The 15882-nt window shown below is 43.7% G+C and overlaps 1 protein-coding gene across 1 annotated transcript in view; it reads left to right on the plus strand.

Moving 5' to 3' along the window:
- armh3 (armadillo like helical domain containing 3) overlaps positions 1-15882 on the plus strand; it is a 184026-nt gene that overhangs the window by 30451 nt on the left and 137693 nt on the right. Inside the window, exons 8-10 of the mRNA XM_072238945.1 lie at positions 8980-9066; positions 11360-11416; positions 12584-12627. Coding sequence (XP_072095046.1) covers positions 8980-9066; positions 11360-11416; positions 12584-12627 — 188 coding nt within the window. The remainder of the gene's footprint in view (positions 1-8979; positions 9067-11359; positions 11417-12583; positions 12628-15882) is intronic.

The raw sequence follows: 15882 nt of genomic DNA on the forward strand, positions 1-15882 counted from the left end.
TTGGCACAACATTTTGGGCCGAAGGGCCTGCATTGTGCTGTAATGTGCTATGTTCCAGGATTGCTTTCGAACAGTTTGGTGCCATTTTAGATCTTGCTTGTCCATGTGCCTCAGAGAAAATGGGCTGACTGCTCACTCTAATTATCACTGAACTAAGTCTGGTACAGGCCCAATCCACAAGGCGGTTCAGAGTCAGTCATGTTGGTGGGACTGTGCTCCAGGCTGGGTAAGGACTGCAGATTTCCTTCCTTGTTCAACTGGTGAACCAGACCTGCTTTCAGGACAATCTCATCTTTCAGGGGCAGCTCCATGAACAGGCATTGACAGAGTTAGAAGAAAATATTCGGATTGTAGAGAGGGGAGTCAGTCTGGAATCCATGTTTCATTTTTTTTCCAGATTTGCTCAATCGCACATGCCATAATAGATAACTCTAAGGTATGAATTTTACCTGGTCCTCAGCAGAGTCACCTGGTCATTACTTTGACACACACCCCTCTGAATCTCATCCAACTAAATGTCTTTTAAATGTTGTAGTTGTAACCCCTGCTACCACTTTGTTTGTCACCTCTTTCTATATATCCATCACCTGGGTGAAATTGTTGCCCGCTCATGTCCATTTTAAATCTTTCTCCTCTTGCGTTTAGTTTTAGACCTTACCCTGGAGAAAAAAGACTGTAAGTGTTGACCCTATTGATGCCTCAGGTGATTCTATAAACCTTTCAAAAGCTATCTCTCAGTCACTACAAGATCAACTCCAGGAGGCACAAGGTTGTGGGCTGCAAATAAAGACTCAACAAAATCTTCTGTGTTTAACTAAAATGGGTGAAACATCTTTTGAGCAATTTGTGTCTGCATTGCTGCTGGAGACTCTTTAGAAGTAGCTGAAGGTTTGTGGATTTAGTTCTGTGGCTGTGAATTTCAGTGTCTTTTGAGTCACTTCAGTTGCTTTTAGGGAGATCTGCACAAAACCAAAAATAGTCAATAGCAAGACAAAGCAAAACTCATGGGTTATGAGTGAAAGGTGAAATATTTGAGGGGAAACTTCTTCACTCAGAGGGTGTGGAAGGAGCTGCTAGGGGAAGTGGCGATTGCAGGATCAATATCAACATTTTTGAAAAGTTTAGATAAATACGAAGATGGGAGGGTTGTGGAGGGCGATGAGACTAGCAAAATAATAGGTTGGCACAGACTAGATGGGCTGAGGGGCCTGTTTCTGTGTTCTGATTCTATGACTTGTATTGAAATATACAAGGAAGTTTATGTTGACAAAGTAGCTAAAAGTTCATAGAACGTAGACCACCGCAGTACAGTACAGGCTCTGACGCACGATGTTGTGCTGACCTTATAACCTCTAAGATTAATCGAGCCCTGGTCTCCCTTATAGCCTTCCATTTTTTTCCTCTCGTATTAGGACCTCATAGCATACTTCGTAACCAGTGACATATTTTGGAACTATGAATAGCAGGAAAATTAATTTGTTGACTAGATAATTTCCTTACAGTCAGGGTGATATTGGCCTGGCATCCTGTACCCTTTGAATTAGTGCCAAGAGATTCTTTGAACTAACCTGAAAGAGGTTTATTGTTACACCTGGAAGGCTGGACTTTTGACTGTGTCTCCTCCCCTTGACGTCTGCCAGAAGTGACGGTCTTGACTCTTATTCTCCGTGCTCTGAGGATCAGTGGTGGGGTAGCCATGGGTCATGTGGGCTGAATGGCCATGGTCAACATCATCATTAAAGCATGCCCTTCAACCCAACTGCTCCAAGCTGACCAAGGAGTCCACCAAACTAGTCCCATTGGCTCAGGTTTGGTCCATAGCCATCCATCTACCTGTCTGAATTTCCTTCAGATATTGATATTGTGCCTGTGTTAACCACCTTTTCTGGCAGCTCATTCGATATACCATCTGCACGAAGAAGTTTCCCGTCGGGTCCCTTTTCAGTCTTTCATCTCTCAGCTTAACCCTCTATCCTCTTTATTTCTTTTGGAAAAAGACTGCATTCATCCTATCTTATATCCCTCATGATTTTGTACTCCTCTGTAAGATCCCTCTTAAACTCCTACACTCCAAGGTCGAAAGCCTGCAACCAAATTTGACCGTGTAGATCAGAGGAATCCGAATGGGGCTTAGTATCACTGACATATGCTGTGAAATTTGTTGTTTCACAGCAGCAGTACAGTGCAATGCTTATGAAGTTACTATGTTAACAATAAGAAATAAAAACTGTATGTAAACAATAATGCAGAAAAGAGAGTGAAATACTGAGGTCGACAATGCTCAGGATTATTTTTGCAGTCACCGAGGACTGAAAGCCGTATGTTTCTCATCATCTCTTCAGTGTTTACTGATGGCCACCTTGTTGCTGTTGTAACCAGCTAGCCTGACAAACCCTGTTTGTGTGTTGCTCTTTTCCAACTCCTCCGCAAGGGGCTGTTGTCAGTACCACAAGATCTCCTCTGTGGGGCTCTGGAACTGAGCCACACCATCTGCAGGAATACTGCTGTTTTAAAAAAAAATAATAATATAAAAATAAAAACTGAGACCTGAACCGAAGCATCCTAACAAGCTGCGTCACTGCTTGGTACAGAAACTGCACTGTGGCGGGCAGGGAAGGCTCTACAACAGGTAGTCAAAGCTGGTCAACACAACACCAGCACCAGCCTACCCACCATCGAGGACTTGTACGCAGTAAGGTGCCAGAAAAGGAACAGAAACATCACGAAGAATCCCGCAAACCCTGCTCAGGGACTGTGTTTCCCACTCCCATCAGGGAGGAGGCTATGTAGCATCCACGCCAGGACCACTAAGCACAAAAACAGTTACTTTCCCCAAGCAGTAGGGCTGATCAACACTTCCACCCACTAAATCCACCACGACTTTATTATTTTCTGTCAAGCACCTTGTGTGCGGTCTAGCGTCACTTTATGGGCATGCAGTCAATCGGTGTACATAAACTATCTTATGTATTTATATTCATTGTGTGGTTTTTTTGGTGGTATTATTGATTTCTTCAACTTCTGTTGTTTTTTGTGTTGCATCAGATCCGGAGTAACAATTATTTTGTTCTGCTTACACTTGTGTACTGGTAATGACGTGAGAGAGTCCTGAATCTTCTGTCCCTACAGATACTGCCTGAGCTTGTACTATCTGTTGTCTTTCACAAGCTGGCCTGAGCATTGATGTGATTCTCATCTACCTTTTTCCCCACTTTCCATTGTTAAGCTGGATAAGGCTGTTTGCCCGCATTCATAAAGATCAGCTCTATTTGTCACACGTACAGTGAAATGTGCCGTTTTGTGTCAGTGACCAACACAGTCCGAGGATTGTACTGCAGTCTGTCTGCCCCCAAGTGTTGCTATGCATCCATTGTTAATGTAGCATGCCCACAGCTTACTTGCTCTAACCCATATGTTTCTGGAATGTTGGAGGAAACAGGAGCACTCGGGGGAAACACACTTGGTCGGGGGGAGGGGGGAGGGGCTGACGTACAAACTGCTTATAGATGGACAGGCAGGCATTGATCGCTGTTACCTTGTTAAAGTGTTAGCTAATCCTTACAGTATTGTACTAACCCTACTTGATCATTGCCTGGGAATAGTTTGCGATTGATCACAGGCATACTTCTACTCATTGACGTCAGGTGACATCAGTTTCCTGTAGTACATTGACTAGGTCCTGTTGCCCGTCTAGCCCATTCCACTAATAAATTGCTTTCTGTTTGTTAACACCTACTGAGGTACAGTGAAAAAATGCGTTATAAATACGGGCCATACAGATCATTTCATCACATCAGTGCATTGAGATAGCACGAAGGGAAAGAACAAAATGCAGAGTGTAGTGTTACAGTTACAGCAAAAGCACAGTGCAGGCAGACAATAAGATATAAGGCCACGTTGCTGTAGGTTGTGAGGTCAAGAGTCAACGCTGCCTTGAACCTTTCAGACTTCTTGTCTGACATCCAGTGTTGGATGTGGGGGGAAAATGTATTTCAACTAAATACTGGAGATTCTCTTGTCTGTGGCCACTGGTCACATTGCTCTTTCTGGCAACAGTATGAAACCAAGACTAAGTCCCTGCAGTCTCATTGTTACACGTAGCCCAGGGTAAGCTGTGGCCTCCTTCTGTGCAGAGATAAGACATGTACTTCCTCCTCGCTGACAGTGGCTAGCTCCACATCTGTGTCAGCTCTGCTACTGGTGAAGCTCTCAGCTGGTCCATTGTTACCGTCAGACATGACCATCCAATGTCCTTTTTTCTCTGCTAAACCTTCCCATCTGGTGTGCTGTTGACCAAACTCCAACATGTACTCAGTTCTGCTCAGCCATTACCTCAGAGTTTGCCCATCTGTAGTTAGGGTAGGTTTGATTCTTTTAGCCTCATTTGCAACAATCACTATAATCCTTGGAACTCAGAGCTATCTCCAGTCCTCAAACCTAACTTTAGTTTTGTCAAATGTATCTCCCCTTGCAGCCACTGTTTCCATACCTGGTAACCCTTCCTTCCCATCTCACTCCATTTAAGGTGCTTTGTAAACTCATCCATCCTTTTTGTTATCTCCTTGTGTTGTTTATCACTCCTAAGAAGCTGCTTTGAAAACTTCTGTGGAGAATGATGAACATAGCAAGCCCTTTAAATGGTTGATGTCGAGTCTGGTGCATCATTAAAAATATGTGCTAAGTTTTCTAGGGTTTGGGTGTCAAAATGCATAGTTAAGACTGGTAAATTGAGGTGAGGTGCAAAGAGTAAGGATTTCAGGTTGTATACTGTATACATTCTCTGACATTAAATTGAACCTGTGACAATGAAAGGAAGTAGACCTGAAGGTTCGATTGGCCTCAGACCACTTCCACTGATTGCCCTACCCTCATCAATCACTTTCATTACCTCCTTAAGAATTTCCCATGTTGTAATTGTATATACCAATATCACCTCACTTGGTGCTGACAGGATTTTCAACATCACATTGCTAAGTCAAAGTGGAGATTCGTGTACTGTGTTTCAATATACATAGAACATAGAAAACCTACAGCACAATACAGGCCCTTCGGCCCACAAAGTTATGCCGAACATGTCCCTACCTTAGAAATTACTAGGCTTACCTGTAGCCCTCTATTTTACTAAGCTTCATGTACCTATCCAAAAGTCTCTTAAAAGACCCTATCGTATCTGCCTCCACCACAGTTGCCGGCAGCCCATTCCACGCACTCACCACTCTCTGAGTAAAAAAACTTACCCCTGACATCTCCTCTGTACCTATTCCCCAGCACCTTAAACCTGTGTCCTCTTGTGGCAACCATTTCAGCCCTGGGAAAAACCTCTGACTATCCATACGATCAATGCCCCTCATCATCTTATACACCTCTATCAGGTCACCTCTCATCGTGTGATAAATACAATGAAATACACTTTTCACATTAATAATCAGCACACCTAAGGATGTGCTGGGTGTTGCCACACATTCCGGTGCCAGCATAGTATGCCCTCTATATTCAACAGAACAGGACAAGCAAAACAAGTGTCTTCTCCCCACCCACCCATTCACACACTGACACAGATATCCAACCCCAGAACAGGCTTCTGGCTGCCTCTGAGCCTCCAGTCTGGCTCCGGACTCTCAGACTCACAACTCGTGTCACAATTGTACCCATGAGTGGCTTTGCTGTGTCTCACTTGGAGGCTGAGGGACTCTACCACTTGCCGTGGTCCACATCCTCCTCTATGGCTGGGTAGATCTTCACTAGGTCCTGATATGTGTCCTTCGTCTTTGAAGAAGAGCACAGCTTAGGGAGGAGGGCCTTTATCGCTCCAGTATTGTCCAAGGCCTCGGGAGTCCTGCTGACGGCTTGCTTTTCCAAGCCGGCCCTGCATCGTTGCTCTTTTAATGCAAGTCAACTCTATTTTGGCAGGAAACCATAGCTTCTGGCCATGGGTTTTCAGCAGTGACGTGATAGAGAATGTCACCCCATTGCGTATAGTTCTGGCCACTGCATTACAGGATAGATGTGGAGGCTCACGAGAAGGTGCAGAGGAGATTTGCCTGTTTGTATGGACTCGAAAGCATTCACCATAAGGAGAGATTGGACAAACTTCCATCAGCACTTTTTGTGTTGCCTCAGGTTTCCAGCATCTGCCGTCTTCCTTTCATCTGGATTTACCGGAAATTGGTATTGTGGTTAATTCATTGAGCGGTAGAATGATGGAGTCATAGAGGGTGACAGGAGCACAAAGGCAATCATTGATTAGCTAGGCAGGGAAATTTGTTCCATGCTGTAAAATCTGTATTTGCCCAGCTATTTTGACCCAAACTGGATGGCTCTGGTGTCCCACATGCTATAAAGCACTGAGTGGAAGGATCTGCAGAATCTGTCCTCCCAGCAGATGGCGCCATTCTCCGTAGAATGTGTCCCACCATTGCAAATCGGGATCTGCTCAATGGGAACGCAGTGAGCCAGGGATTGGTACCTTTCCCGTTGCCCTTGCTGGGAAGTTTGACACAGCAGGCAGATGCAGTGGGGATGCTTTAATTCTCCTCAGGTGGCAAGAGCTGTTAGTCATCTTAATCGGGGCTGGATTTGCATAAGAACAGTGCGGCACCAGAACAGATCCATTGGCCCATAATTTTGCACTAAACTAGTAATTAGAAGCCTAACTAAACTAATTCCTTCTGCCTACGTAACATCCAGATCCTTACATTCTCTGCACACTCATGTGCCTATCTGAGCGCCTCTTGAACACCTTTTATCATATGTTTACCTTCACATCACCCCTGGCAGTAGCATCCTGGCACCCGCCTGAGAATGCTCTTCTAAAGAGGTCAGGTGAAAGCATTGAGAATTCAAATACAAGCCTGCAGATGCAGGAAATCTGAAATAAGAAACAGGACCTGCTGGGATCTATCAGCAGGTCGGACCAGGTCATAGAGCATCACAGCACAGAGACAGCCATTTTGGCCCATCTCGTCCATGCCACAGTATTATTTTGCCCAGTCCCTTTAATCTGCTTGTAATCCTATCGTAACACTTTCCCCATTCCCACTGGATATTGAAAGTCCTAGGTGGAGTGGATGCGGAGAGAAGCTAACATTTTGGGTCCAGAACCAGCTTTGATGTAGAGTTCAGGACCTATAACATTATAGAAACAAAGATTCTGCAGATACTGGAAATCCAGAATATCCTTTGTGCACAAATAAAATGCTGGAGGAACTCAGCAGGTCAGGCATTACAGGCAGTATCTATGGAGAGGAGTAAATGGCTGACGTTTCAGGCCAAGACTCTTCATCGGAATTGAACATTAGAGGCCTGTAACTTAAATGGCTTCTCTTTTCATAGGATATAATTGTTCCTTATTCTGGGTTTGATACCAGAGTTATTTGGTATGCATTGCCTGAGAGAACTTGTGTGCTTAAAGGCTCACAAAAACTCTGAATTGGGTTTACTGACTTATTTGATATGAACTGTGTCATTTTGAGGCAGCAGTACTGTGCAAAGGCATAAGATTACTGTAAATTTGTAAAATAAATAGTGCAAGAAAAATAATTTTTGCAAAAAAATAAAATTAAAATCAATTTCCCTCTCTGAAAATCTTTTTTTTTTTTTTCTTTACCAGCATTTGCAGTATTTTCCTCCAGGTAATTCCACTAAATAATTCTGGTCCCCACTGACTGTCTTCTGTAGAGTGAACAGCGCAAGAGATTACAGTTAATGGAAGCTGCAAGAAAGTAGTTCGAGTAGCATCTGTTCGGGAGGGTGGTGTGCAGGAGCTATAGAAACAACAGAGAGGGAAGCATCAGAGGTTATAGAATAAATACAAGAAAACAGGCCTTTCAGCCCAACTAGTTTATGCTGACCAAGATGCATTCTTGAGCAAGCCCCATTATGACCATGTTTGTCCACATCCCTCCATAACTTTCCGATATGTAACTACCCAAATGTGTTTTAAATCTTGAACCTTCCTCAACCACTTCCTCTAGCAGCTCTTTCCATATCATGGTCGTAGAGCACTACAGCACAGAAGCTGGTCTTTTGGCCCATCTAGTCCATGCTGAAATATTGTTTTATCTCGTCCTTTTTACCTGCTTGTAATACTTTCCCTATGCCAACTGAATATTGATAGTCCTAGACGTAGTGAATGTGGAGAGGATGTTTCCTATAGTGGGAGAGTCTAGAACCAGATGGTACAGCCTCAGAATAGAAGTAATCTCCCTAGAACAGAGATGAAGAGGAATATCCTTAGCCAGAATCTGTGTAATTTATTAGTACAGATGATGTTTGTTGCCATATATTGGGTACATTTCAAAAAGAGGTTGATAGATTCTGGCCTGAAATGTCAACAATTCTTTCCCGCAATAGGTGCTGTTCTGTACAACAAATTCCTCCAGCCGGCTGTTTCGTAGACCAGGGGTTCCCAACATTTTTTATGCCATGGAGCCTTGCCGTTAACCAGGTTGGGAACCTCTGTTCTAACTGGATCTTTGGTGCCTTCCTTTATTCCCATCCTCTTCCACATCTCCCTCATTTACTATTTAATCTCTCCAGCCTTCTTCCATATTGCACATCCTGCTCAGCCGTTCCTTGCCCTCCCCCACTCCTACCAAATCTTAAGATATTTATGTTCTCCTAATCCTTACTGTGGTATACACACACTCCACAAACTGAGGAGATGCCATGATTTTTTCCCCATATTTTCAGTGTATAGTATTTTGTCTTTGATGTTATATCACCAATTTAAATCAGTGTCTTCCTAGAATGCACCTTTATACATGAAGAAATAAGGCCAGTTACTGCAGAGAGCAGCTCTCTGTGATTCTCCCAGCCCTGGAACTGCACTCTGGGTTAATTTGTTAAAACCATGCACGAGCATGTTTCATGTACCAATTCATTGATGTGCCGTGGGATGCCACCACTATGTGTCAGGAATTTCATTTCACTGTAGCTTGTGTCTGTCACCAACATTTGCTTTCTCTCTCACTGCTTCAGGTTCTGTCGGTGGCCTCCAGCAGAGTGCAGCACGGTTACGATGGTGTCGTGCTCCTGGCACTGCTTGTTAATTATAGAAAGTATGAGGTAAGCATTTCTCTATGGGCAGAATCAATCCTCCCCTATCCCTCTGTACTAACACATCTTTAAGAAAAGGTTTTATTGTGTGGACTGATTTCATTAGCAACAGTACTGTGCTCTTGTGTGAGGGAAGATTGAATGTAAGGCTTCATTGTGGCTGATTAAAACTGAGCCACGTGGAAGTTGTAACTGGGAAATATAAAAGTCCTGCTTCACATAGCAAACCTTCAGGAGAGAGGGAGTCCAGGAGAATCGAAGAGAAACTTACTCACCTGACATGAAGTTCAACACAAAGACAGCAATAAACAGTTAATTTCAGTAGCTATAATCACCTACTTTAACACCTTGAATATATTCAGATATCTTTGCAGAATTACATGTTTACCACGGTAGCACATCCTAACTAGTAGAATCCCAATTCAATGCTACTGACTGTTGATAAAGCTTCTGAGTTCAAATTCCAGACATCCGAGATGCACTGTGTTGCAGTGTTGAAGGAAGGCTCCATGAATATACAGGTAACCAGAGGATTAAGTGATAAGACTGATTTGCCCTGAACTGTGCATTAAATGGCAGGGATACCCCTTTCACAATGTGCTAATAGCAGGAGCATTCATCTGTTGAGTAGTTTCATTGTGACAGAATCAGAATGTCCCACACCCAATGCTCATTTCACTTGCCACAATTGTGTACATATTTTCTTTCCTGAAGACTGGTTCTCAATTTGGAGATGATGGTTCTCATGATCTCAGTTAATCCATAATGTCATGACTCCAGAATGATCCCTAACGGTCTCATATCAATAAAGAATTCAATAATAAAATCAGGAATTCTCAGCAGGTCAGTCAGCATCTGTGAAAGTGAAAGCAGTTAATGTTTAGACTCATCAGAACATTGTTTCTCTCTCCACAGGTACTGCCCGCTACCCGAGTGGTGCAGGCAATTTTTAAAAAATTTTGGTTTGTAGTACAGGTCATCCTCAGACTACAGCAGGGTTCTGAATGGTTTGCGTTCTGAGATGTTATATTTCACAGTACAGAAAAGGCTCTTCAGTCCATTGTGTCTTTGCTGAACATTCGATCAATTTACCAGCACTCAGCTTGTAGCTTTCTGTGCCTTGACAATTCAAGTGCTCATCAAGATGGTTTTTAAATGTAGTGAGAGCATCTGGCTCCTCTACCCTTTCAGCAGTGCGATCCACATTGCAAAGGTGACAAGGAACGGGAAGTGGGAGCAAAGGTTACAACCCTTGGAAATAGTTCTTCCTTGGATCCCTGGTCATCCTCCTGCTAGTCCTATGGAGTTTGATTTTAATCGGCCTCTTGGGAATTCCAAATATGCATGGGATCAGGAAAATCTTAAAAGGAGTGCTTGTTCGTTTTCAAGTTAAGCGTATCCGAATCAGGTTGGATATCGTGAAATTAGTTGTTTTGTGATAGCAGTGCAGTGGAAACATGTAAGGGTTCCTGTAAGTTACAGAATTACAAAAAAAATACAAATAATGAGTTGGTGTTCGTGGATCATTCAGAAATCTGGCGGAGGGGAAGAAGCTGTTACGGAATAGTTGAGTGTGGCTGTTCAGCCTCGCCCTCCCTGCTGGTAGTAACGAGAAGAATTCTAGCTTGGGGCATCAGAGTTCGGAGTTTAATTCTGACACCATCTGTAAGGAGTTTGTACGTCCTCCCTATGAACCTGTGGGTATCCTGCAGGTGCCCCCACTTTCCGAAGGCGTACCAGTTGGTAGGTTAACTAGGCATTGTAAGTTGTCCTGTGATGAGGCTAGGGTGAATAGGTGGATTGCTGGGTGGCATGGCTGGATGGGCCGAAGGGCCTGCTCGGCACTGTTTCTCTAATTAAAATAAATAATTAAAAAGAGGGCAGGTCGGAGATGGCGAGCTCTTTAATGATGGATGCTGCATTCTTGAGACACCGCCTCTTGGAGATGTCCTGGATGTCGGGGAGGGTTGTGCCTGTGACAGAACTGGTGGAGTCTGCAGCCACTTTCATTCATCTGCTCCGTACAAAGCTATGACATGACCATTCAGAGTATCTCTGTAGAAACTTATAAAAGTGATCTTTCATCTTGTGGATTAGTTATATAAAGTTGTCATTATAGAGTCTGGTGCAGCCCAAATAATGTATTGTACAATTTCTATTACCACTATATTGCATGCAGGGTTAAATTTCACTACGGCTAGTGTTAATTGTGCATCACATAATATTGAGCTCCTGCTAGAATTCGGCTAACAAGCAAGTTCTGCATTTCCTCTCAGTTAACGTGCAGTGTCTTGTGTTGCAGTCTGTGAACCCGTACATCGTGAAGTTGTCCATTGTCGATGATGAGGCCACATTAAATGTGAGTATCAGTTTCTGCTGTAAGGCAGAACAGGACGGGAAAGGCAAAAGTCCTGTACGCATCCTCCTTTCTCTTCCCGTTTTCTTAGAGGCAAAGCTCTGGGCAGTAAATGTGACATTGAAGAGAAGCATATTATCTGATTGGTGAGAGATTGAGGTGCTCTAAGGTGCTGAGGGATCTGGCTGGCATAATGCACAATTTGCTAAAGGCTACATTCCAGATGTAGTATGTAATCATGAAAGCGGTATGTAACTTTGCGATTAGTGTAACACTAAAGCGTTACAGCACCAGTGATCGAGATCGAGGTTCAATTCCTGTCGATGTCTGTAAGTTTGTAAGTTCTCCCCATGACTGCATTCCTTTCCTCCCACTGTCTAAAGACGTGTAGGATAGAAAGGGTTAAATAAGTTGTGGGCAAGCTGCGTTGGTGCCACAAGCGTGGCGTCCCCAACACAACTTCGGACTGTGGTCGTTGACACAAATGTTGCATTTCACTGTATGTTTCGATGTACATGTGAGGAATAAAGCTATTCAAACCTAATCCACAAAGGACAGTGGAGGCAGACTCTGAATATTTTGAAGGAGGAAAGAAGATGGAGTTCTTTTTTTTTTAAACAAGCAAGAGGGTGAAAAGGTATTGAGGGAAGGTGGGAAAATGACACAGAGCAGCCACGGTTGTCTCACGTGGCAGAGTTAATCTTGAAGGGCTGAGTGCTGCCTCCTCTTGGGCGTTCACACTCCTTACAGACAGCGGTGGGAATTGAACCCTATCGCTGCTTTTGTAAAATCACTCTGCTAACTACCACATTTCTATGATGTTGTAAAAACATTCTGTTCTGTACTATACTACTGTGATGTTGTAAAAACATTATGATAACCATCGCACTACTGTGCCACTATCATTGAAAGATCTGCAGCAGCTACTCAAACTTTCTGCTAATCTTTGGGATGTGGGAACTGGAGCCCCTGGGGTAGACAGGTGCAGTCACAGGGAAACCAGCGGGTCACGGTCACAGTGCAGGCTCCACACACTCACCGCTGGAGCCAGGATTGAACCTGGACCGTGGAGATGTTCCCCCTTTTCTCCTAGTGTGTTGCATCCATCGTGAAGAATAATGTATTTGACAGTGAGCTCAGCAGGTAATCTGTCTCTCCTTTCTGTTACAGGGAATGGGACTGGTCATATCGCAAGCACTGATGGAATATAACAGGTTTGAATCGCTTGTACAGGGTAAAGGATCTTTCAGGGGTTGTACATTGGTTTCAGAAGGTTGGCGTTATAAACCAGAGGAGCAGAATTAGGCCATTTGCCCATTGAGTCAGATCCTGGTGACAGCGCGATGTGGGAAAGCTGATTGGAGAGCAATAATTGGCCTTCCTTTCTTGGTATTAACCCCAGGGATCTGCACAAGATAAGACCATAAGTCATGAGAGCAAAATTAGGACATTTGGCCTGCTTTCGCACTTGATCATGGCCTCTTTATGATCCTTCTCAATGCCATTTTCCTGCCTTCTCACTGTAACCTTTGGCACCCTTACTAATTAAGAACCCATCAACCTCCACTTTACCCTATGACTTGGTCTCCACAGCCAAAGGTTCATACTACATTTATTATCAAAGTACATATGTAGTATACAGCCCTGATATTCATCCCCTTACAGGCAGCCACGAAACAAAGGAAACGTTGGAACCCATTCAGAGAAAAACATCAAACTCCCAATGCACAGAATAAAGGAACAAATCGTGCAAATGGCAAAAAATAAGTGAGAGAAGACAATATAATACATCAAACCACAAGGTCATTGAAACCGTCTAGCAATGTTCAGTTCTGTTCAATTTAGTGCTGTGTCGCTCATTGACTGCAGGCTGCAGAGACAGTCCGCAGTGAATTCCATAGATTCCCCATCCTCCTGATCTCTTCTAAAGAGACGTCCCTCTGTTCTGAGGCTGTTCCCTCGGGTCCTAGACTCTCCCACTACAGGAAACATCCTCCCCACGTCCAGTCTATCTAGGGCTTTCAATTTTCAATAGATTTCCCTGAGACTCTCCTCATTCTTCTAAATTCCACTGAGTAGAGACCCAGAGCCATGAAACTCTTCATACATTTACCCTTTCGTTCCTGGGATCTTTCTTGTAAACCTCCTCTGTACCTTCTTCAATGTCATTTCTTAGATTTGGGGCCCAAAATTGCTTAAGACTTCAAATATTGTCTGACCAATGCCTTTATAAAGGTGAGGAATGTGCTGGGGCCAGATGTTGTCAGCAGATGTTCTCAATTGTCCGGGATGCAAAATGTGGAAGTAAGTGAAGTGGCGCAGTCTGAGAATTTCTCAGAGGTTGCACAGTGACGTCTTCTTAACCAACTGAGCTGTGAATCAGGGGTTTAATGAGCCCTGGTGCTATGCAGGGTTAGTGACCTTGAAGCTCAGAACTGAGATGTGGTAGTTGAGCTAACAACAGCAAAGGGATTAGGTGTGGATTTGGCTGTCTGGTTGTGGGGTTAGTGTGAAGGTAGTCAGTTTTATCTAATGCAGTTTATCCGTCTGAGACAGTGGTTCCGAACCCAATTCTAAGGCTGTGTCCCTTCCTCTCCTCTCACGCTAAGGCACACCATGGTGTACTGTTCCCTGCTTTGTGGGATGGTGGGTTGAAGAGCAGGGGGCTGCTGCTTCTGTCTTGGCCAGCATTCTGCTGGGAACTGTCAAAGCCAGCAAATTGCAGGCTGTTCCCCTGTACTGTTATTTCCATGTGCAGGATGGTTAGCTGAATGATCTCTACTTTCAAACCAAATCACTGTGATCTGGACAGCTTGGAGCCAACTCAGCGCTGTGAACTGACACCTTTACAAATCTTATTCCTGTTTTCATTTAATAAAACCCCAAAGAATGGGCTTTTATTCCAGTTATCTGATTGAGCAATTGTATGCCCTGGTATATACAACAAGCTGGTTTAGTTGCTTTTTTATCTGTTAATATTTTTGTGGTAATATTATTTAATCTGATTTATGTACTCTTATTTTGCACCTTGGCCGCTGAGGAATGTTGTTTTGTTTAGTTGTATACATGTATATGGTTGAATGACAATAAACTTGAACTTTCTGTCTACAGACTGATTCAGGAAAGAACTGACACTAGTTGGATACTCCCTGATCCTATCCAGACTGATATAATCTGGCTTCGAGTTGAAAACTGGGACGTTGCTTGCTACTGACAAAAGGGATCAGTTTCTTCAAGTTCAACTGTGTTGACATAGGCATATATACACAGGATATCAATGCATGAACATTTGCAGTAGCTGCACAGTACATTACAAACATGAGAAACTAAATTAAAATAAATTCATGGCAAACTAAGACCATAAGATATAGGAGCAGAATTAGGCCATTTGGCCCATCAAGTCTGTTCCATCATTTCATCATGGCTGATCCAATTTTCCTCTCAGCCCCAATCTCCTGCCTTCTCTCGTATCCCTTCGTGCCCTGACCAGTCAAGAATCTATCAACCTGTGCCTTAAATATACATAAAAATTTGGCCTCCACAGCTGCCTGTGGCAGAGAATTCCATAGATTTACCGCTCTCTGGCTAAAGAAATCCCTCCTCATCTCCATTCCAAATGGACGCCTCTGTTCTAAGGCAGTGTCCTCTCTATAAAGATAACATCAATGCAGCAAGCTGAGAGTGAGTCATAGGTAGTGTTAAGGTTTTTCAGGTTGATTCTAGAACCTGATGGTAGTGGGGAAGAAGCTGTTGTTGAACAGTGAGGTGTGGGTCTTCAGGCTCCTGTATCTCCTACCTGTCAGTTTTAACGTGAACACTGCCTGTTTGCCAATTGTGGCGACCCCTCTAGTTCTTGCCTCTCCCTCTACCTCAGTCTAAGCGATATGTCTTTGGAACGTGGGCAGAAGCAGGAGGATCGGTTTCCTCTCGCAGGAGGGAACCCGCGTGGTCAAAGGAAGAACACTCAAACTCCTTGTAGTCACTGACAAGGATTGAAGCACAATCGTGATCACTGGTGCTGCATTGTAATACGCTAGTCTCTACAGCTCTGTGCTCCAGTCTGCAAGTTCCCCCTGTGACCGTGTGGGTTTCCATCAGCTGCTGCAGTTTCCTCCCAGATTACAAAGACACGAAAGTTGGTAGACTAATTGTACATTGTCAGTGGTGTGCAGGCAAGAGAAGGGAGTTGAATATAGAGAGAATGAAAAGTGGGATTAATATGGGATATCACAAACAAGAGAAAATCTGCAGATGCTGGAATTCCAAGTAACACACACAAAATGCTGGAGGAACTCAGCAGGCCAGGCGGCATCTTTGGGGAGAAAAAGTACAGTTGACCTTTCGGGCCGAGACCCTTTGGCAGGTCTGGAGTTCTGCTGAGTTCCTCCAGAACTATGTGTTGCTTAATATGAGATGTGTTGAAGGACCAGTTATTGTGCTGTATGTCTCTATATTTCTGAGTCTAGTAC

The sequence above is a fragment of the Mobula birostris genome, chromosome 21 (genome assembly GCF_030028105.1).
Source record: "Mobula birostris isolate sMobBir1 chromosome 21, sMobBir1.hap1, whole genome shotgun sequence".
Lineage (NCBI taxonomy): Eukaryota > Metazoa > Chordata > Chondrichthyes > Myliobatiformes > Myliobatidae > Mobula > Mobula birostris.